At 40.2% G+C, this 24,850-nt stretch overlaps 1 protein-coding gene across 5 annotated transcripts in view; it reads right to left on the bottom strand.

Moving 5' to 3' along the window:
* EYA4 (EYA transcriptional coactivator and phosphatase 4) overlaps positions 1-24,850 on the bottom strand; it is a 218,802-nt gene that overhangs the window by 30,870 nt on the left and 163,082 nt on the right. For all 5 annotated transcript variants that reach the window (XM_073335207.1, XM_073335206.1, XM_073335210.1 and 2 more), the window contains 6 exons: positions 17,731-17,797; positions 15,223-15,365; positions 14,946-15,089; positions 13,703-13,782; positions 13,271-13,454; positions 1,288-1,424 (listed from right to left, as the gene is read on the bottom strand). In XM_073335207.1, coding sequence (XP_073191308.1) covers positions 1,288-1,424; positions 13,271-13,454; positions 13,703-13,782; positions 14,946-15,089; positions 15,223-15,365; positions 17,731-17,797 — 755 coding nt within the window. The remainder of the gene's footprint in view (positions 1-1,287; positions 1,425-13,270; positions 13,455-13,702; positions 13,783-14,945; positions 15,090-15,222; positions 15,366-17,730; positions 17,798-24,850) is intronic.

The raw sequence follows: 24,850 nt of genomic DNA, 5'->3' as shown, positions 1-24,850 counted from the left end.
TCAGTCTGTTCCTCCAACAGAGATAATATCAACTCCTGGTGCTAGCTCTACATGCCACAAGTACTATTATGCCACAGTAATTCACACAGAATAAGGAATTTAAATAATATTTTTGGACAAAATGTCTTATTTTAACTTTTTATTTTGTTTTCATTTTTAAGGGAAATTTCTTAGTGTTGGTAAGAGGCTGTTTTTTTCTGAAATTCACCAGTGAAAAAGAAACTAAGGAAAGGAAAATGGAAATCTTCCCATAAATGTAAAAAATTACAACTGCTTAATTTAAAAAAAAATAGTTTGTGGGAAACTACAAAAAAATCAAAGACAGTTTGGCCAAAATCAGGATAAAATTCCTCACCCTCTGTACAAAAAGCTATGGCATCTGAGATTGATGCAAAGTGATACGGTCAACCCTGTCCCTCCAGAAGAGATGCAGGGGCAGGAACAGCCAAGTGATAACAAAGTTGACTTCTGGTGATATATGTGGAGATATGCACTACACGCACAGGGGGTGGAGCAGTCCAATGATATTAGCACAGAGCGCCAGTATCACAGTGGGAGAAGGCACATCACACAAATGTGCAGAACAATTCTCTGATCCCAGTGCTGGAATATACCAGGCACGCAATGAGTGTTGTTCTTCTGTCACACTGTCAGAACAGTGCTAAAACAGGGTTAACAAGAATATAATCACTCCACTGCTGGGACACTTGTGTTTTAAAACGTCATCTTGTACATTACGCAGATATATTCCTTTGCTATGGCCTTGCTCTCTCAAATAGTGGAGCATAACTACTAAATGACACTACCTACAGGGGTAAAGTTAAAGTAGTCCATAAGCGTTTGCAGGATTAGGGCCAAACATGGATGTCTCATATTTATGCATTCCTTTTTGTAATGCATATTTTTACACTGAATATGTAGATAACCGGATTGATACATCTGAATTTTCTTATTTTTAAAAAGAAAATTAAATAATACACAAAATAGAAGTTAATCAGAAAAAATATGAACAAAGAAACCTTAAATTGTTTTGTAGACCTATTCCACATTAAATTGGAAGAGACAATATGCACGTATGTATTATGTTGACACTTATCTTACGTTCAGTGTATTCAGGTATACATTGTATCTGCCCCATATTGTATACATTTAAAGTAACTACTAGAAATCTAGTACTTTCAATTAATGATTCATATGGTTCATGCCATTTTTTAAAATCTGTTTCCGCTGCTTTAATTTGCTGAATCTACCTTCAGTTTACCATTCATCAGTTATCAGAGGGCATACCTCCAAGTCACTGTCCGGAGGGGGTGATGGATTATTCTTCCGCCCTCTACCCCGAGACTTTGACCCAGAACTCCGACATGTTCTCTCATCAAGATCTTTGATTGGTGTTGAGGGGCTCTGTACTGTGTCAAACTCCCCTAAAAATACAAAAATCCATGGAAAAAGGTCAGTGTTTAATTTTTAAAGAAGGTATAAAAGCTTTAAAAATGTCTCTCTACACAGATTAAATGCCAACCCAAACACAAGATATGCACATGCTATAAACATAAAATGCAGAAGAGCGGTTCTCAATTTCAGTTTTATGTAACAGGAAACTGCAGATATCACAAATACATTCTGATTTTACCAAAGACAAACTTCAATAAATCTCCTGAGAAATGGAGAGCGGGTTTAAATGCACTAATATGCACATATATATAAAAAAGTGAGGCATCAAAGTAAGCTGTCTGAAATACCATACTAATGGTCATGTCATGATTTTTTTTTTTAAATTTAAGGTGAGAATATCTCATTTCCTATGTTAGGAGGTCAGCTAGAGAGATTTCAACATCCTCTATTGCTGTGAAGACTCAACGTCAACTCCCCTCCGCACCAGCAGGAGACCCACCATCCTTATCCCTAAATATGGAGGACATCCTAAATACTCCTGCAGACATCAGAATCCCCAACCACCTCCTCCTTTCTGACAGATCAACAGCCTAATCTCCTTATCCACCTCCCTACTCTCCCATGCTACCAGCTCTATGCCAGGTTATCCCTCTACTTTCTCAGCCTGATTTCCCCATTGTAATCCACCTTACCACTGCTGGTCACAAACACAGGCGGCAGTCAACCAAGAGCTGTGAGCAGGATAAGGAAGTTCACATTGGGAAGGTTGGATGGGGAAAGAGAATGGAGCTACCTAGGAGGGATTGTTTGAGACTTGCTCCACCCCAACTCCCAGTAACCAGAAATCCTCCTTCCTTCCAAGCACTCTCTCCTAGTGCACCTCCAGAAATTTCTGGTGACGTATCTAAGGACTAGCTAATTAAGCGAGTTTCCTAAGTGTGAAAAGACATGAATCCTCCCCCTTTGTCTGCTTTAATAATGATTTCATGACTATTTCACAACAGCAATGGAGTACAGCTATACCTGACATCTTCCAAAGTGTTCAGTGAACTGATTCAAGGGTGCCATCCAATTTTTCTAATCTGTTGGGTTCTATGCTGCTGCATTACAGATGGTTCTTTAAAATATATTGAAGGATGGTGTCAGGACAAAACTATCTGTTCTACCTTGTATTTAGCTGTGACACTCTGAGTACCTTTCCCAGACCTGAAGAAGAGCTCTGTGGACCTCGAAAGCTTGTCACTTTCATCAACAGAAGCTGGACCAGTAAGCGCTATTACCTCACCCACTGTGGGGAAACACTATGAAACACTTTTCAGTCTGGATGATTGAAACAAAGAGAGAGTTGGCTTTGGGAGGCCTAAATCAAGGGTGACTTAGTGTGGGCAGCATCAATTCTTTATTAATTATTAGTATTAGTATTACCATAGCACTTAGGAGTGGATCTGGACCCCATTGTACTTTAAATGTTATACAAACACAGATCAAAAAGATGGTCCCTCCCCCCACAGAATTTATAATCAAGCCAAATCGCTCAATATTAAGGAATGTATACATTCAATTGGCAATTCTTTCCTTTTTCTTCCTGATTTTCTTTTCTAAGAACATTTTTATTAGGGTCACAAGTGAATAATATAGACCATTTGCACCTACATGTATAAAATGTCAAGAGAAAGAACAGGTCACACAGGTCAAACTAAGAACATTTTAAAGTTTACATACACAAAGGCAAACCATTTAAAAAGCTGTAGTCAAACCACAGTAACTCAATAACATGTACGTACTGAGGTTAAACACACAACTTGAACTCTGCCCCCATCACTGTCCACACAGCAATCAAAATCAGAAAAAAACTTTGTCTCAAAATTGGCCAGTCAATGACCCTACACTATACAGTCATACATATGTACATACTGAGATATTAATATCTTTACAGACTATTAAAAAGATGAAGGAAGTATCCAATGGCAGCCAGTCTAGGCTTGATTCTGACAAAGAGTTATTTTTTGTGGTTATTAATCTGAAGGTAGAAAGATAGGTAGAAGGTAATCTGGGCAAAAGTGATCATGAAATGATAGATTTCATGATTCTAAGGAAAAAAGAGGTAAAAGCACCACAATAAGGACAATGGACTTCAAAAAAGCAGACTTTAACAAACTCAGAGCACTGGTAGGTAAGGTCCCATGAAAAGAAAATCTAATGGAAAAAGGAGTTCGGGAGAATTGGCAGATTCTCAAAGAGACAAAATTAAAGGCACAAGAGCAAACTCTCCCAATGATAAGGAAAGATAGGAAGACCAGTAAGAGGCCAATATGCCTTTATCAGGAGTTCTTTAATGATGTGAAAATCAAAAAGGAATCCTACAAAGAGTGGAAGCATGAATATAATTGCTAAGGATGAATACAAAAGAATAGTGAAGGCATGTAGGGAAAAACTTAGAAAGGCTAAAGCACAAAATGAGTTACACCTAACAAGGAACATAACAGGCATTAAGAAGGGGTTCTATAAGTACATTAAGGACAAGAGAAAGATAAAGGAAAATTTAAGTACATTATTTAGCAGCAGGGAAGGAGAGCTATAGGATGACATCAAGAAGGCTGAGGCGTGAAAAACCTATTTTGTTTCAGTCTTCACTAAAAAGGTAGGTTGTGACCAAATGCTTAAGACAATATTAACAACAAGGGGGAAGAAACGCAGACCAGAATAGATTAACAGATTAACAGAACAGATTAAAAATATGTAGATAATAGGACTGTCAAGCGATTAAAAATTAATCATGATTAATTGCACTGTTAAACAATAGAATATAATGTATATACATATTTTTGGATGTTTTCCATATTTTCAAATATATTTCAATTACAACACAGAATACAAAGTGTACAGTGCTCACTTTATGTTTATTTTTTATTATAAATATTTGCACTGTAAAAATAAAAAACAGTATTTTTCAATTCACTTAATACAAGTACTGTAATAAAATCTCTATCATGAAAGTTGAACTTACAAATGTAGAGTTATGTACAAAAAATAACTGCATTCAAAAATAAAACAATGTAAAACTTTAGAGCCTACAAACCCACTTCTTGTTCAGCCAATCGCTCAAACAAGTCTGTTTACATTTGCAGGAGATAATCCTGCCCGCTTCTTGTTCACAATGTCACCTGAAAGTGAGAACAGGAATTCTCATGGCACTGTTGTAGCCGGTGTTGCAAGACATTTACGTGCCAGATGCACTAAAGATTCATATATCCCTTCATGTTTCAACCACCATTCCATAGGACATGCGTCCATGCTAATGAAGGCTTCTGCTCGATAATGATCCAAAGCAGTGCAGACCAACGTATGTTCATTTTCATCATCTGAGTCAGATGTTACCAGCAGAAGGTGGATTTTCTTTTTTGGTGGTTTGGGTTCTGTAGTTTCCGCATCGGAGTGTTGCTCTTTTAAAACTTCTGAAAGCATTCTCCACGCCTCATCCCTCTCAGATTTTGGAAGGCACTTCAGATTCTTAAATCTTGGGTCGGGTGCTGTAGCTATCTTTAGAAATCTCACACTGGTACCTTCTTTGCGTTTTGTCAAATCTGCAGTGAAAGTGTTCTTAAAATGAACGACATGCTGGGTCATCATCTGAGACTGCTATAACATGAAATATATGGCAGAATGTGGGTAAAACACAGAGCAGAAGACATACAATTGTCCCCCAAGGAGTTCAGTCACAAATTTAATTAACGCATACTTTTTTTAACGAGCATCATCAGCATGGAAGCATGTCCTCTGGAAGGATGGCCAAAGTATGAATGTTTAGCATATCTAGCATGTAAATACCTTGCAATGCCAGCTACAAAAGTATCATGTGAATGTCTGTTCTCACTTTCACATGACATTGTAAATAAGAAGCGAGCAGATTATTTCCCGTAAATGTAAACAAACTTGTTTCTCTTAATGATTGGTTGCACAAGAAATAGGACTCAGTGGACTTGTAGGCGCTAAAGTTTTACACTGTTTTGTTGTTGAGTGCAGTTATGTAACAAAAAAATTCTACATTTGTAAGTTTTCAGAGTAACAGCCGTGTTAGTCTGTTGTGCTTTATGATAAAAAGATTGCACTATACTACTTGTGTGAGGTGAACTGAAAAATACTATTTCTTTAATCATTTTTACAGTGCAAATATTTGTAATAAAAGTAATATAAAGTGAACAATGTACACTTTGTATTCTGTGCTGTAACTGAAATCAATATATTTGAAAATGTAGAAAAACATCCAAAAATATTTAATACATTTCAATTGGTATTCTATTGTTTAACAGTGTGATTAAAACTGCGATTAATCACAATGAATTTTTTTTGAGTTAATTGTGTAACTGCAATTAATCGATAGCCCTAGTAGATAAATTAGATGTATTTAAGTTAGCAGGGCCTGCCACAATTCACCCTAAGTTACTTAAGGAGCTAGCTGAAGCAATTTCTGAACCATTAGTCATTATCTTTGAGAACTCATGGAGGATAGATGAGGTCCCAAAGGTCTAGAGAAGGGAAAACATAGTACCTATCTTTAAAAGGGGGGAACAGAGAGGACCCAGGGAATTACAGACACTTGGTTGAGTGAATTTACACATTTCTAGTAAAAAATAATTATTTTTATTGCCATTAAGTAAATCATTTAGTTCATTTTTCCTCTTAGTCAACACTGTGCCAACGGTTGTTAAATAAATAAAATGGAACAATGAGGAGTGCCTTCAAAGTTTTTATTATGTCCTGATTAGAATAAAATACTGTTTGTCATGTGCGGGAATTAAAAGAATTCCAAACTTTCTTAAAATCTATGAAGCTACTTACAGCCCACACAAGTGATAATGGCACAATTATGATCTGATACAGATCTTCAATTATACACAACTGAAGAGATGGAAATCTATCTGTGCATATATGGCATGAGTTTCTAGTGAAAAGTAATTATGTATTTACCTATTTTCCAATAATTTGCTGTAGTGGCTGCACAATCATTTCATGCAAAACAGCACCTATTCCACACATTTCTTTCTTTGCCCCACATAAGATAAAAACAAAATTATATCCAAGTCTAGCTTTTTTGTTTTATTGCTTCCCCAGCAAAATAGCCCAACAGGTGAACTAAGCAGCAAGTAGTTTGTAAACACTGATTCTTACCAAAAACATCGAACAAAAATTGAAGTACAATACTGATAACTTTTGAAAGCCCTAGAAAATAAGTTTTATTCAAAGTGTTTCTTTATACCATTCAGTAATCCATGTCTCTGTATTTAGTTTAATATTTTATTCTACATGCATACATGCTACCTATGATAATGTCTTCAGAGCAAATTTCTATATAGATGTAACCAGCAGAGGTCTATAGAAATTAAATAGGGCTATACAGCATTTATTCTAAATACCTAATTAATAGAAAAATACTTTCTATAAGCTTTAAAACCATCCTATGAAACTGTATAGAAAAGTCACGTCTACTACATTCACAGGAGGGCTGCATTACACACAAATGACAAAGCTGCATATGTACCCTCAGGAAGATTGGGGGGTGGGGGGCAACAGGGACAGACTTATAGAGGCAGGAAAACAGAGCTAAAATTTGACCTAGTATAAACTTTCAAAAGTGCCTAAATGAGTTAGGAGTCTAATATCCATTTTCAAACATGACTTAGGAGTCTAAATTCAACTGACTTTCAATGAGGCTTATATTTCCAAATGCATAAATCACTTTTCAAAACGGGTCTTAGATACCCCTAAATTACTGAGGGCCAGATTTTAAAGGCATTTAGGCACCTATCTGCATCTCTATAAATACCAGCACCTAAATTAATACCTTTATTAATCTGGTCCTTAGGCACTTTTGAAAATTTTACCCCAAATCTAAAATTGTTATAATTTGCTGAGGAATGATAGGGAAATTAAACAGAAATAAATCACTTCTGCTTAATCATGACTCTGTAGTATTCTTGCTTTGCTGTTGCAGAATTAGTCAGGAGAGGGAGTTCTGATTAATTAACCAACTCTATTCCCTGAGTGATGAAGTGAGCTGTAGCTCTCGAAAGCTTACGCTCAAATAAATTTGTTAGTCTCTAAGGTGCCACAAGTACTCCTTTTCTTTTTGCTAATATCAGTAAAGGCACTAAAGGTAATGGGGAAGTAAATAAGGTCAAGGAGTATTGGCTTGTCCTCCATAAGAGAGAGAAGAAAATATGTTTGGTTAAATGAAGAAGTACAAAATGACAACTCGAAATTGGATTCCTTGCACAACCAGAACTTCCACTGATTTCAACAAGAGTTCTGAATATGTGTCTTATAGAAGGGGACCCTTTTAAAGGGAAATGTTATTTACTAGCTCTTCCATGACTACATAAAAAACAGACTAAAAGAAAAAAACCCAAATTTCTGGCCTGAACCTTTTAATTATTTCCAACACATGAGAAAATTTAATATATATGAAAAATGTAATGTTTTATAAAATAAAGATTAAATTACAAAGTAACATATTAAAGCATTTGTTCCCAATTATTCAATTTACTTAATTCTTCCAAATATTAAACAAATCTTTCTAAATCTTCTATGAAAGTTCCTAAAAGCTGAAGTAAACAACTGAATGCTATTTACAATTTCCATTTAACATTAATTATTACCAGTTGCCCCAGGCTTCTTTTTGGACCAACACTGTACATGATTGCATAATTATCCATAAATCAGTACTGTAACTAATCACTGTACCTTGTAAGTTCTGGGTATTTAGAGCCAACTTTATTTCATTAAACTAATCTCTAAATCAGAATGACCAGCTGTCTCTTACTTGAATGCAAGGCATGCTTCTATTTTAGAACTGCAGAAGTCAGTAGTGCATGGGTTTTTGAACAACTGTATGCTTAATTTGCTGGATTTGCTTTTTACAAACAGCAGGCTCATCCATATTAAAGGGGGAACTTATTTTTTTTTAATCCTTAAATGGCTTCAGAAAACTTAAACTTAAAAAAACTGACCAAAATACAGATCTCTGGTGTAGTAAGAATGTGTCTCAAATCTGACAGAAATTAAATGCAAACTGTTCATACACAGAAGGACCCAAAAATGTGTGTACTTATTTAGAGATTGGGAAGTCCTAGTGCAGTTCACTGAAGTTAGAAATATTAATTGCAATGCGTGAAATTCTTTCCTTTTTTCCTACATTCAACACATAGCTAAGGATCCTGTTTGGGAAACTTCATTCACTGGCAAGTGAGAGTATGGCTACAATAAAGTGACAGGAAAGCGTTAAGCATGAACATGGTATGGCCTATAATTGCAGACATAGTGATACTCAGGTACTGGTGTATCCCTGCCACTGAACCTGCCACAACTGAACTGAGTAAGAGCACAGTTGTTGCAAAGGGCCCTCCGGGAGGGAAGACCCAGGCATACACACAAATCTAGTGAAAATTCCAATGTGTGCTGCTTCTGAATAGGCTAGTGTGCACAAGGAAAGTCAGCGCAGACTGATTCGTGCACATGCTTATTCCTTCCTGTGCAGAGGCAAGCCCTAGCACCATTATCCCAGTATATCAGCAGCAGGTTCACTATGCCCTTTCCCCATGCACCAGGTGAAGCAGTAACCAGAAGCTCTTTTCAGTTGCTACCTCTGAGCCACGATGTCCCTAGTGCAGGGATCAGCAACCTTTGGCATGTGGCCCGTCAGGGAAAGCCGCGGGAGGGCGGGGACAGTTTGTTTACCTGCAGCATCCGCGGGTTCGGTTGATCGCAGCTCCCACTGGCCGTGGTTTGCCATTCCAGGCCAATGGGGTTGCAGGAAACGGCGGCCAGCACATCCCTTAGCCTGCGCTGTTTCTTGCAGCCCCCATTGGCCTGGAACGGCAAACTGTGGCCAGTGGGAGCAGCGATCGGCCGAACCTGCGGACACTGCAGGTAAACAAACCATCCCAGCCTGCCAAACCCCCTTTCCCTGACAGGCTGCATGCCAAAGGTTGCTGATCCCTGGACTAAGCATTCAAAATGCTGCACTCCATTTATGCAAGTGTATTTTTAAAGTAACACACAAGAACACAGGCATGCAATGTATTTTCAAAATGGGTGTTGCACTGTGCACATAGTGTCGCATGACTCATTCAGCACTTCACAGAAATGGGAAGTGCATGGGCAGAGGTACAAGTTCAGATGCATAAACTATTTAAAAGGGAGATTTCAGAGTAGCAGCCGTGTTAGTCTGTATTCGCAAAAAAGAAAAGGAGTACTTGTGGCACCTTAGAGACTAACTACTTTATCTGAGCATAAGCTTTCGTGAGCTACAGCTCACTTCATCGGATGCATGCTTAAATACAGAAAATACAGAAGATGTTTGTTTTTATACACACAAATCATGAAAAAATGTGTGTTTATCACTACAAAAGGTTTTTCTCTCCCCCCACCCCACTCTCCTGCTGGTAATAGCTTATCTATTAGCTATTACCAGCAGGAGAGTGGGGTGGGAGGAGAGAAAACCTTTTGTAGTGATAAACACCCATTTTTTTCATCGTCTGTGTGTATAAAAACATCTGTATTTTCCACAGTATGCATCCGATGAAGTGAGCTGTAGCTCACGAAAGCTTATGTTCAAATAAATTGGTTAGTCCCTAAGGTGCCACAAGTACTCCTTTTCTTTTTTAAAAGGGAGACATACTCATGTGTTTAACCATAAAAACCTTTCTTACTATTTCACTATACTTACACACTCATAGTTTTCCGTTATTTAGCTTGTATAAAGTTCCCTTCTACAGTACATTGAATACAGATTCTAAAACACTATCATAAGAGATTCTGTACATACAGTATGCTAACAGATCACTTCTAAGAAGCACAGCTACAAGATGAGATAATGTGCAAACCTACTCACTACAAAATATTTTTAAGTGTGTAGGAAATATAAAGTGTCCTGAAGCATGTAGAGTTCTCAAAACATAATTTTATGAGTATTCATTACATTCTTTCAGCATACAACAGAATCTTTTAAATGATATGTGGAGCAACATCTACAGTGAATGTTCATTCCTCAAGTGTTCTAATTTCAGTTGATTACAACATAATTTTACCTTTCTGTCTTCAATTTGGCAGGTTTGTTCTGAGTCCAGGAGTTAATATTTTTTTTAAGCTTGTGCCAAAATGGTTCTGCTACTTTCAAGAACCAAGGGAGTGAACAAAATATACTTTCCTATTTTATATAAACACACACTTTCCAAAAAAAATTCAGCCTGAGGCAGACACCTGGCATGGGAAATTTCAGCCCATACAATTAAAGTTATAAGTAACTGAAAAAAAGGTCTTGTAATGGGAAATGTCAGGCAATCTCAACTGTAGGTAATGCTGCCAGATCTGTGTATAATTTTTTGCACAACCTTAACTCCTCCCCTTCTGCTTATTCATTATTATTAATATAATACTGCATATTTTTGAAAGACCCCCATGTCATTCAGTTCACTCCCTAGAAAGAGAATGAAACAGCTTTGTGTAGTGAATTGGTCTGGGGTCCAGTGCACCCCTTCTGCATTCAGGGACTGATCCGAAACTCATTAAAGGCAATGACAGTTTTCCCAGGACTTCAATAGGTTTTGGATCGGGTCCACACTGCAGAAATTGTATAGTGTATGATGAATGAAGCAGGGTTCCCTGGAAGACAAATAAAGCTCATGTGGCACTAGACAGAGACCTTGGAGATTGGGGTCCTTCACTGTCTCTCTCATAGACTTTGTATGTGAGCTTGAGCAAGCCACTTAATCTCTCTGTACCATAGTCTCACATTTGTAAAATGCGGATAATACTTCTTGATTTTGCAAGGATCAATTCATTAACCTCTGTGAGATGCTCACCTACTAATGTAATGAGCATCACAGAAAAGTCTACAAAGAAGGAAACGCAATTGTTATGGGCAGCAGTGTTTGGATAGTGTGCAGTGTAGGAAGCAGGCGTGGAGCTATAAGATGAATGATGGGGATAACAAGAAAAACTGAACAGTTGCCTCATTCACAGAGCAATGTTCACCTCATGCACTGAATGAGATGGGGTCCTGTAAAGTTTAGCATGATCATATAATAAAATACTGTAATGCTTTATGCCCAAGGGCACATAATTGGTCAGGCAAACTTAATTTTGTCTTGTCCTGGCTTCTGAGTGCTTTACTTTGCAACTGTAACTCTCTTAATATAATTTAAATAGATTGATACGAATACCTGATAACTCTATTGTGACTTGCTGAATTTTGTGAATTAGCAATATGGCATGCACATTAATAAGTGCTTGTCTAAATAAAGAAACAACTGTAGTTTGGTTTTAATTATTTATGATAATACTTCACAATATACTGTACTAGTAAATATGCTGTAATAAGGGAGGCAGTGTGACTTAGTGGATAGAGCACTGGACTGGCTCTGGAGATGTAGATTCTATTCCTGGCTCTACCACTGGCTTCCTGGGTGACCTTCAACCAGTCACTTCACTTCTCTGTGCCTCGGGCCTGGTCTACACTACAGTGTTAGGTCAATACAAGCTGCCTTAATTATGTCAGTGTACACACTACAGCCTTGTTCCTGCCTATGTAAGTGCCCTACAACACCAACATCATAACTCCACCTCCACCAGAGGTGTAGGGCTTATGTTGGTGTATTTAGGGCAATGCAGTGACCCTGTAGACACTGCATTACCTACATCTATTGGCTATCATTCTCGTCAATTTCATGGAGCTGTGAAATTGACAAGAAAGCGGGCTCTGGGCTTCCCCGCTGAGCCACTCAGGCTCCTGGCTCAGGCTGCCACCCAGGCTCCCTGCTCCCCGCAGTGAGCCCTATTGCTCCCCAAGATCCTGGCTTTCCACTCCAGCCCGGCTGCCACCCAGGGTCCCCGGGCTCTTGGCTCCCCGCTGGGAGCATAGCAGCTGACTGGACTCCAGGTGCAGATCTCCCCACCAGGAGCCTGGCTGCCCCCTGGGGTCTCGGCTCCCCACTGGGAGCACAGCTGTGCAGAGGGGAGAGCTCTGCACCCAGACTCCAGTTGGCTGCGGTACTGCTGATGGAGAGAAGCAGGACTCCCAGTGGGGAGATCTGTGCCCAGTGTCTGGTCAGCTGCCCCATTCCCGGTGGGGAACAGGGAGCCAAGAGGGGAGGGGCAGCCCAGTGGGATGCCAGGCTACTAGCAAGGAGCTGTGCAGAGCTGACAGCCCTGGCTCTCCGCCCCCTGCATTGCCCCTTTTAAGTTGGTGGAAACACATGCATCACCAACAGAAGAAGGGCAGTGTGGATAAGAATCACCACAGTAATTACTGCGGTGGCTGTAAGTCGACCTAACCTAGGTTAACTTAAGTGTATAGTGTAGACATGCCCTAAGTTTCCCCATCTGTAAAATAGGGATTCTGATACTAGCCTCCTTTGTAAAACACTTTGAGATCTATGGACGAAGATCTAGGTACTATTATTATTAGGTGTCAGTAACACAAGATCTCAGACCCATTCTGTTACTAAATCTTTGCTGAGAGCTGAAGTGGGATTGCCTTTCTGAGTGTGAATTAGAGAGGTCCTGCTACGGCACAGCAGTTTCGGACACTCAAAGATGCATACTTGATTGTTGTGTCTTTTCTCATTCCCACAATGATACATATATCAGTTTGCCAAAATTACCTGGCTGCGGTTTAATATATAACCTGAATATACATTATTTTTTAATATCTCATGATTGTTTCCATAATCATTTTTTTTTCTTTTAGAGACACTGAGCTGAGTATAAAAGTTCATGCTTATCCCCATTTGGTTCAAAATTACCTATGTTGAAAAATTACCCAATTCTGCTTTCACGCATCTAAACTGATGGGATCAAATACACAAAAGTTTTTCACCTGGATGAAGATCTGTACCTGGTTGACTATTCAGGCCAGGGAGAGATTCCTGTAGCTGATAGGTTGATGATGAGGAAGACGTGCCATCAGTTGTGTTGTTTGAGGTCATATATGCTCCATATGTTGATGCTGAATAATACTGTGCATATTGGTTTTGGCCAAAAGCTGTATAGGATGGATAATCCTGGAAAAAGTAAAGGCAATTTATTAAGTGAACCCATTTCTTTATCGTGTATTTTAAATGAAGAGGTTGATCAAATTTTCTCATGAAGATTGCAGTATTTGGTTAGATATTAAAGTACCCTGCTGTCCTATTAAAGATTCAATCACAATAGTTCTGTTTTAACCTAAATTGGTCAAATTATGCAATTGCCTGATCACTTAAAATATTTTCTTATTCTGTTGCACATATAAAAGTGTTGATATTCATACCTGTTGTGAACTACTGAAGTTTGTAGAATTTGAGACTGAATTATTTGCATAAATAGTAGATGAGGGTGTAAAACTAGAACCTAAAGATAAAGGAAATAATTTGTTATAAGAACCTATTTGTGTATTCAAAAGAAAATTTTTCATATTACAACACAGACAAATCAGAAGCACAAATAACTGAGATTCTGACTTTAAAATATAAAAATTTCTAATGAATGCTCAACAGAAATGAAAAACTGCTTCCAGATTTATTTTTCCCTTTTAATATTGTTCATGGAAACTTGGAGAATATGTGGTTGTGTTCAAGAAAACCTCTTCACACTTACTACAGTGCCTCAACCACTCCCTTGTTTCTTTTCTCTTGTTCTTTCTCTCATTATGTATATTCATTGCTTAGTTCACCTTCACTTGCAACCATCCAGTCTCAGCATAAAACAGCTCAAGTCCCTTCTCCCGCGCAGGTAAAAGGGAGGCTTGAACCAAGGATTTTTCACATCCTAGATGAATACCCTATCCACTGGGTTAAGAACTGAAGGAAGCAGGCCTCCTTTTCCCACTGTTTTCTGTAAGCTCGTCTATAGGCAGGCAAGCTAGTTAGGAGGAAGAATGCCTACCTTCTCTGGTTTCTGCATCACTCTGGGGCTTAGGCAGCTGCATGTTTGGAATGGGGCTGCAATGCACATGCTGAAAGGCAGAAACCTAGATGCCAAGGGAACTTTTAATGCAACAAAAATGTAAAGTGCCAAGTGAGTTTAGGCATCTACAGGGTGTAGTGGCAGCTGAGCGGGGATTTTGTGAAGCCTAGTGGGACCTGATTCTGGGATTTAGGCACCTCAAGTGGCAGTCAGGGGCCTAAGTCCTTTTGTGAATCTAGCCCCTAGTTCCTATTGATTTCAATGGGAATTAAGTGACTAACCTGCTTGGGCTCTTTTGAAAATTTCACTAGGTGCCTATCTGCATCTTTAAGCCTTTAAATACTGGCCCTTGGTCTTTTGATAACTGTTTCTTATGAAGAAATGCACATCATAATGCTACATTAAAAGATAATACCATGCATGAAGTCAAATGATATCAGCCTGCATATACATTTCACTTATTTTAATGTGACATAGGCACCTAAATACCTTTGAACATCTGAACCTAAAGGCCTACTTCAGATATTCCTACTCACACTGAGCAATACCTCACTCATGAGTAGTGCCTCTGAAATGAAAGATGGAAAATGACGATGGTGGTTACTGACCTGGCATTTGGTAAGAATATGGTGTTTGGCCTGGCTGTGGTGTGGAAAACCCCGGACTGTAACTGAGGCACCCACTCTGCAGTGGTGACTGTGTTTGCGAAAGCCCGCTTTCCGTCTTGATGCCTGGCAACATTACACCCAAGTCTGTGTGAGAAATTAATTTTCAACCGATTCTTTAAAATATTTTCTTGCAGATGGGGAGAAAAGTAAAGAATGTTCATATTGACAGTCAATCTTACTTCTAGCTAAGAAGGAATAACAATGAGAAGCAAAATACCATAAGCAGGTAAACTGTAAGGCTGTCCAGTCTGTGAGTAGGCTGTATAGACTGCAGGCTGTTGCATTCCTGAATACTGGGTCTGTCCGGAATATGCAGACATTGTTTGAGCTGCTGGTGTAGAAAGAATGTGTGGATAGGGCCTAAATATTAGGAAAAATAGCATTACTGTGGCAACAGATGTTCAAGCAATAAAAGAAAAAGGTTTCAAGAAGTAAATAAACAGTTTTGTCAACAATTACTCTTCTAGAATCCAGTCTAACCTTACTGAAGTAAATGAAGACTCTCTGGGTCACATTCTCTGGTGCAGCATGGATGTTTTGTACCATATCACCAGCATGATATAACCTTAAAGCTGCTGTATCCAACCCCAGGTGGATCATCCCACTGTCAACATAGCTCTATAGGGATTCTGCACCCCGCCCCCCTTTGAAGCAATGAGCATCTGGCATAAGTCAATCAGAGATGCCCTCAGGCTGCTCAAACCCAGTGAAGGAGAACTGCCCTAGACACCGTGGCAGCAGGATCAGAGAAGTACAAACATGAGCGCCAAGATACACAAACTTGTACTGTGTGCAGTTCAGTTGTAGCTGAGGATCTGGCCCTCTGACTTCAATGGGAGATGGATCGAGCCCATATAGAGTGGCATTGAAAATGCCTACAGTAATACTTTAACAACAAGATGGGCTTCCAACATTTGGAAAATTTGGGTTACAGAAAAAGAATGGAAATAAAAGTGATCTTTTGTTTGTGAATAAAATCAGGTTTAAAAATTTTACCCTTCAGAGTTGCAAAAATGTATTCAGAAATATTTGTCTTGGAATGTTTAATAAGTCAAATAAGATTTTATGGACCAAGAGTGATCAAACACACTCTGAAGAATTATTGTAACTGAAACCTAGCCATTAAAAGCCGTGACTAAATAGCAAATACTAATTTGTTTTGCTTTTTTTTCCTAATTACTTCAGCATAGTTGGAAGCAGTTGCTATCAGAAAAAGATTACACTTTAATTTAGATGCCAAAAATTATTATAGTAAATAAAAAATTCAATAAGATCTTGTAATATACTTGGCCAAGAATATCTGATGCACTGTTAGCCAAATCCACTTGTAAGTGAAATAAGAAAGACTACACTTAGTTCATTGTTGTTTGCAGTGTTGTTGTAGTTGCCTGAAGAAGAGCTCTATGTAAGCTCAAACGCGTGTGTCTTTCACCAACAGAAGTCTGTCCAATAAAAGATATTACCTCATTCACCTTGTCTTGCTAATATGCAGTGTTGTTGTAGCCGTGTTGGTCACGGGATATTAAAGAGTCTCTCTAATATGCAGAGTTCAGACATTTACTTGTCATCTTATTACATATTTGTTACATCATAATGTGAATACAAATTTACCAAAACAAAGTAGCTTAAGAAAGCATAACCTGGTAATGTTTCAGTGTTTTCATTTTAGAAACATAATGCCAAATTTTCAAACATAGCCTCCTACCCGGCCTTGTCAAGTATGCAGAAGCAAACAAACTTCATACAGCAATCAGGAACATGTGTGCACAAAACTGGTAGTGCCACATGCAAATGAGTACTCCCATGCACTACAGTGCTGCCAACTCTAGTGATTTTATCTCAAATCTCACAATATTTGGTGTTTTGTTAAAGTCCCAGCTCTTTGAAGGGGAGGGGTAGCTCAGTGGTTTGAGCATTGGCCTGCTAAACCCAGGGTTGTGAGTTCAATCCTTGAGGGGCCATTTAGGGATTTGGGGCAAAAATTGGGGAGTGGTTCTGCTTTGAGCAGGGGGTTGGACTAGATGACCTCCTGAGGTCCCTTCCAACCCTGAGATTCTACGAAGTCATGTGACTACACGAGAATCTCAATTTTAAGTGGCGGAAGGGAGTAAGTATCTAGCCCTTATAGTTGCAGAGAAAAGCTTGAAACATGACTCCTACTGGTTTAAGGACCAGAATGTAAATAAAAAGAATCCAACATACTTCTGCAGTGCCTCATTCATGATTTTTTGAATGCTTGGCAATACTGACTATGGAACGTGTACGTATAGAGAGTTCTCCTTGTTTAATGCACTGGTACTTATGCATTCAAGTACTCATTTTGCACATACAACTGTGTTTTTTTCCCTATCAAGTGCCTGTTTCCATGTGTTTAAGCATATTATGTCAGCACAACTTACGTGCCTACATTTGAAAACTTGACCACTGGGGTTCAATCTTGCCCTTACATGTGTGTGCAAAATCAATTATATATGTTGTGCAACAATAAATAACTGCACATCTAAGAGCCAGATCAAGGTCTTCACCAACTGTGAGAGAGAAAAAAAATAGAGAAATGATGCTAATGGGGATCAGTATCAAGTCTTAAATTCTTAACTATGTAGCTATTTGTTACTACTTTTATTTATTTACTGTGTATTAACATTTGTTGGAAACTTTGAACAACAGAATTGCCTGAAGTCTTGGTCATTCACTATGATAGGCTAGAAAAGATGTGGTCACTAACTTGGAGGGATATATCTGCGGCGAGTACTGATGTGCTGATCTTGGACTGTAGCCACTACTTGTTATTACTGCAAAACAGAAAACAAGAGTGCAAAACTTAACAAAAACAAAAATGGATTTAATTCAGATACCAAAACCTTTGCAGAGATAATGAATGCTGAAATATTTAAGCGAGTAAATATTTGAAGAGTATTTAACTAAAATGGGACAACCTTTCATCAAGGCTAAACTACCATATTTTTAATATGCAAACTGAAAACATACAGTAAACTCCCAAGTAACACAAGTTGTAAAAATCATTGTCTCCCAATATCCGCATGCAGCACCTTTTAAATTTGATTTATATATTTCTGCATACATTTTAGAGGTATACAATTCACACATAATATTTGATCCACAAGCCATGAAGCGGTCACTAATGGAAACTTCCTATAATGTATTACAAAACTGCCATTTAAAAAAGCTTGTGATCTAATGTATAGTATTACATAGAATAGAAAAAAATTATAAAATCTCCTTTAAAAACCTGACACTTGCAAGTTTAAATACAATTTGGAATTTGCAAAATATTTTTTCTTTCAAGTTTGAATTTTTTAGTGAATTTCGCAATAATGAAAGATATCAAATTGATAGCCCAGGAAAACAAAGTCACCTATTTGTCCTCAGATCAGTTAGAGCAAGACACTAGCAATATTTTTATTTGAAATGTAAGTAAAACAAATCCCAGTTCAGTCGCCTTTTATATGCTTATACTATTAGCAGCTGTATTCTTCCGAAAAAGCTTACAGAATGATAGTCATATCCTATTAAAATTTTCAATCAAAAGCAGCACCCAAATTGGACTAATTCCAAGAATCTGGACGTTTCACTTTCCTTTAACCATCTGTCTTGACTAAGACAGATGTATTCCAAATATATGTACTCTAAAGTGTTGAACCAATCCCTTCAGAGCAAATCCATATTGAGCAAATATACAGAGTGTCTTTATTAGGCCATCTGCTGTTCATTCACTGTTCAAAAGATTAAAGTAGTACACAACGAAACACTGGAATTTCTGTAGTCTAATCAATCATAGTTGTACTTCAAAGTATACACTTCCTGAGTTGTTCATAATGGTACTGCAAACCAACTTTTAGAATTGTATAAGTGACAAATAGGTTTGGGTTCCTATATATTTTATGAAATAAGATATATTTCTACATCCAAGTCTAATGAATGCCTTTAAGATCTACTGCTTTGAACACAGGCAGAACTTCATAGTTCTTAAGCTATTTTAAACATACTTAGAACATTTAGGAAAATGTAGCAGAAGGAAAAGAATTAATCCCTCTTAAATATGCATTAGGTTAGCTTGAAAATTAGGAAATATTGGACAATAATATCTAGACCCTGTGCTACCAGTTTCAATTGGAAAGTTGCACAGCATATATCAAAGCAAACTACTTATAAAACTATAAAGGCTTCTCTCTTATTTGCTGAACTCCTGGAGGATAATTCTCTTCCCTAGAACACCTCAATGCTCTTTTCTTTATGAAGACAAAACAGTTACACAAGGTGATTTTGCAGATTCTCAGGTCAATGAACTTCAATGATCCACTAATGGCATCTCTGCTGTTTTTTGACCAGTAATGTAATTAGATTAAATATCAGGCCATTTCTTTCTCTCTTATTTACTGAACTGTATTTTGAGAAGTGGGAGATCCAGCTAACTGACCAACTTTGAAAAACAAAACACGTTATCATACTACTGTAACTGGTACAAAGTAAACTTTAAAACAGCTACAGTGGATGAACTGTTTTTCTTATCAAATCACTCACAGTGAAATTAGCATTTTTACAGGAAAAGGCATAATGTAATTAAACAACTCTGCACACCCATCTCTCTATTTTGTGCATTCAGAAAGACTTAAGAAAATATTCTTGAATGTGTCTTGTTTTCAGATTTTCATTTTCTTTATATTTCACCTTAAGGACTATACCAACAGTATTGTACTAGTAGTTTCCCTTCTTTCATGGACCTAAATTGATTTATGTTGGGATAAAAAAAATATAGATGCCTAGAAAGTATTACATCTCTCTCTTTTATTTGCATATAGTTAATAATATTAGAAACCTCCACACATCTCTGAATGTTCTGAAGATATTGAATCATGCACATAGCTAGGCTATGTAACCCAAGTTCTTTTCATTATTAGGGTATGTCTACACTACGAAATTAGGTCGTATTTATAGAAGTCGATTTTTAGGAAGCTATTTTATACGGTCGATTGTGTGTGTCCCCACTAAGCGCATTAAGTCAGCGGAGTGCGTCCACAGTACCGTGGCTAGCATTGACTTTCGGAGCGTTGCACTGTGGGTAACTATCCAACAGTTCCCGCAGTGTCTGCTGTCCATTGGAATTCTGGGTTGAGCTCCCAATGCCTGATGGGGCAATGTTGTCAGTCGACCTTCCCTTTGTAAAAGCAACGGCAGACAATCGTTTCGCGCCTTTTTTCCATGCAGCCACCATACTGCTGTCAGCAGACGGTGTAGTAGGACTGCTAACCATCATCATCCACTGCTCCTGCTGCAACTCTGCTCTCCTGGTGCCATGAATCCACCTCGCAGGTCCTCTCGTCGTTCTGTATAAATATCTATTCTCGTGGCATCCGTCGTCATCCACCGGTTCCGCTGCAACTCTGCTCTCCTACAGACGACATACCACAGCAAGCATGGAGCCCACGCTGCTGTTGTGCGCATTGTAAACACCTCACACATTATCCTGTAGTATGTGCAGAACCTGCAAAAGCAGGTGGGGAGGTGACGACAGCGTGATCACGATAGCGATGAGGACAGGGACACAGACTTCTCTCAAAGCACGGCCCTGGCAATTTGGACATTATGGTGGTAATGGGGCAGGTTCCTGCCATGGAACGCCAATTCTGGGCCTGGGAAACAAGCACAGACTGGTGGGACTGCACAGTGTTGCAGGTCTGGGATGATTCCCAGTAGCTGCAAAACTTTCACATCTGTAAGGGCACTTTCATGGAACTTTGTGACTTGCTTTCCCCTGCCCTGAAGTGCAAGAATACCAAGATGAGGGCCGCCCTCACAGTTGAGAAGCGAGTGGGTGATAGCCCTGTGGAAGCTTGCAACGCCAGACAGCTACCCGTCAGTCAGGAATCAATTTGGAGTGGGTAAATCTACTGTGGGAGCTGCTGTGATCCAAGTAGCCAACACAATCACTGAGCTGCTGCTATCAAGGGTAGTGACTCTGGGAAATGTGCAGGTCATAGTGGATTGCTTTGCTGCAATGGGGTTCTCTAACTGTGGTGGGGCGATAGACGGAACGCATATCTCTATCTTGGGACTGGACCACCTTGGCAGCCAGTACGTAAACCGCAAGGGGTACTTTTCAATGGTGCTGCAAGCACTGGTGGATCACAGGGGACGTTTCACCAACATCAACGTGAGATGGCCGGGAAAGGTGCATGACGCTCGCATCTTCAAGAACTCTGGTCTGTTTGAACAGCTGCAGGAAAGAACTTACTTCCCAGACCAGAAAATCACCATTGGGGCTGTTGAAATGCCTACTGTTATCCTTGGGGACCCAGCCTACCCCTTATTGCCATGGCCCATGAAGCCATACACAGGCACCCTGGACAGTAGTAAGGAGCAGTTCAACTATAGGCTGAGCAAGTGCAGAATGGTGGTAGAATGTGCATTTGGACGTTTAAAAGCTCACTGGCACAGTTTACTGACTAGGTTAGACCTCAGCAAAACCAATATTCCCATTGTTACCGCTGCTTGCTGTGTGCTCCACAACATCTGTGAGAGTAAGGGGAAACGTTTACGGCGGGGTGGGAGGTTGAGGCAAATCGCCTGGCGGCTGATTACGCGCAGCCACACACCAGGACGATTAGAAGAGCACAGCTGGGCACCCTGTGCATCAGAGAAGCTTTGAAAACCAGTTTCACGACTGGCCAGGCTACGGTGTGACAGTTCTGTTTGTTTCTCCTTGATGAAAATCCACTTCCTTGGTTGACTCCACTTCACTATAAGTCAACCGCCCTCCCCCCTTCAATCACCGCTTTCAGAGGCAATAAATTCATTATTGTTTCAAAGTCATGCATTCTTTATTAATTCATCACACAAATAGGGGGAAAACTCGCAAGTAGCCCGTGAGGAGGGAAGCACCGGGTGGGGTGGTGGATGAGGGGAGGAGGGAAGGAAAAGGCCACACTACAGTTCAAAACTTATTGAATGCCAGCCTTCTGTTGCTTGGGAAATCCTCTAGGGTGGAGTGGCTGGGTGCCCATAGCCTCCCCCCTCTGCGTTCTTGGGCATCTGGGTGAGGAGGATATGGAACTTGGGGAGGAGGGCAGGCAGTTATACAAGGGCTGCAGTGGTGGTCTATGCTCCTGCTGTTTGAACATGTCAGTTTGCTCCCCCATTAGGCTAAGCATTGCATCCTGCCTCCTCTTAGCGTGCTCCTCCTTCCTCTCATGTTCATTTAACGCTTTCCTGGACTCTGCATTGTTTGCCTCCACGCATTTCAGTGCGGGAGGACTGCATGAGCTCTGAGAACATGTCATTGTGAGTGTGTTTTTTTCACCTTCTAATCTGCGCTAGCCTCTGGGATGGAGATGATGGGGGAGCGTAGAAACATTTGCAGCTGTGGGAGGAAAAAAAGGGAGAGTAGTATTTAAAAAGATACATTTTAGAGAACAAAAGGAAGACTATTTCACACTGAATCAAGCAATTCACATTACATAGAACATGTGCTTCACCCCTACGTCCCCCACCGTGTGGCTAGTATCAGGGAAGATCCCTCTCAGCCAAACGCGAACAGCTCAGCATGAACGGGCCTCCCCACACCGTGTGGCAAAGGCTTTTAGAGTACCTCCAGGAGAGGTTCATGGAGATGTCCCTGGAGGATTTCCACTCCATCCCCAGACACGTTAACAGACTTTTCCAGTAGCTATACTGGCCGCAAATGCATCCCAAGTCTTCAGGGCAAATTAATCATTAAACACGCTTGCTTTTAAACCCTGTATTATATTTACAAAGGTACACTCACCAGAGTGTACCAGTGCCTTCTCCGGCTTCATGGTCCGGAAGCCCACCTTGGGAAGGTTGGAAGGGGATTGGCTCCAGGGTGATGAACAGTTCCTGGCTGCCGGGGAGAAGGGATTCTCCGCTTGTCTGCTATGCGCTATCCTCCTCCTCCTCATCCACAAAATCCTCATCCCTGTTGCGTGAGACTCCCCCCTTGCTGGTGTCCACGGACAGTGGTGGGGTAGTGGTAGGGGCCTTCCCTAGAATCGCATGCAGCTCATCATAGAAGCGGCATGTATGGGGCTGTGACCCGGAGCGACTGTTTGCATCCTTTGTTTTTTGGTAGGCTTGCCTCAGCTCCTTAACTTTCATGTGGCACTGCTGTGTCCCCCTGTTGTAGCCTCTGTCCATCATGCCCTTGATGGCAAATGGCAAATATATTGGCATTTCGTCTTTTGGAACAGAGTTCTGCCTGCACAGATTCTTCTCCCCATACAGTGATCAGATCCAGTACCTCCCGTTCGGTCCACGCTGGAGCTCTTTTGAGATTCTGGGACTCCATGGTCACCTGTGCTGATCAGCTCGCCACGCTGGCCAAACAGGAAATGAAATTCAAAAGTTCACGGGGCTTTTCCTGTCTACCTGGCCAGTGCATCTGAGTTGAGAGTGCTGTCCAGAGCGGTCAAAATGGAGCACTCTGGGATAGCTCCCAGAGGCCAATACCGTCGAATTGCATCCACACTACCCCAAATTCGACCCAGCGAGGTTGATTTTAGCGCTAAAGCCCTCAGCAGGGAGGAGAACAGAAATCGATTTTAAGAGCCCTTTAAGTCGACAAAACAGGCTTGGTCATGTGGATGGGTGCAGGGTTAAATCGACCTAACACTGCTAAATTCAACCTAAACTCGCAGTGTAGACCAGGGCTTACTCTCATCCTCCCTTTTCAAACCTTTCTGATAGTTTGTTACATCAATTTGTATATGTTGAATTAGATTGTAAGAACTTTGGGGAGCATATTTTATGTATCTGTATATCACCTAACACAGGGGTGGGCAAACTATGGCCCGTGGGCTGGATGTGGCTCGCAAGCCATTTTAAGCTGGCCCACAAGCTCCCACTGGGGAGTGGGGTCTGGAGCTTGCCCTGCTCCAGTGCTCCAGCCGGGGTGCAGGGTCAGAGTCACACCACGCAGCTCCCAGAAGCCACAACATGGTCCCACTCCAGCTCCTACGTGCTTCAATGGCCCCCTCCGGCACTCCAATGGGAGCTGCAGGGGTGGTGCCTGCAGATGGGGCAGCGTGCAGACCCACCTGGCCATACCTCCATGTAGGAGCTGGAGAAGGGACATGCCACTGCTTCCGGGAGCCGGTAGCCACTTGAGGTAAGCACCACTTGGAACCTGCATCCCTGAGCCTAGTTCACAGGATGGACTAATTGGGGGATGAACTAAGGATGTGTAGTGATGGAGACTTATGTATAGAACCCCCTGATTCTTTTGTTGCAGAAGTTGGAAGGTACGGCGTGAGTGAGGTGGGGGATTGCAGGAAGATCTCTGGGTTAACATAGCTGAATGCTTAGATTCTATTCCTGCTTCCGCCACAGAGTTCTTGTGTGATATTGGGCAGGGTTTGAGTAGCGTGCAGTAAATAAGGCCTGGGGCCACACACTGAACAATGAGAAATACAAAAAATTGAAAAGCTGCTCATTAAGTGAGCACCATGCATTCAATGCACTGAATGAGCCAGGGATCCAGTGGAAAAAAATAGTATGTGATCTTCTAATGAAAGACTGTATCATAATGCATATGCACAAGGGGGACAAACTGAGATGGAGATTTCAGGTTGCCTGCACAATCTCCTAACTTTTGAATGCTTGATTTTGTAACCGTAATAATGTTCTTCTAACCCCAGTTTTTTTTTGTGTATAATAAATATTTACTGAAAATGGATGAACATGGAAAGCCTAGAAGTTGCTTGCTACTCCATTAAAATTGTTAATAATTCTCAAATTCACCTAACTTTCCAAGCAATTTAAACACGAAACTGTATGCTGAACTAACACTACAGTCAAGGCAAATTTGTCAA

Source organism: Lepidochelys kempii, chromosome 3 (assembly GCF_965140265.1).
Source record: "Lepidochelys kempii isolate rLepKem1 chromosome 3, rLepKem1.hap2, whole genome shotgun sequence".
In the NCBI taxonomy this organism is placed as follows: domain Eukaryota; kingdom Metazoa; phylum Chordata; order Testudines; family Cheloniidae; genus Lepidochelys; species Lepidochelys kempii.
This window is presented reverse-complemented; position numbering and strand designations above follow the sequence as displayed.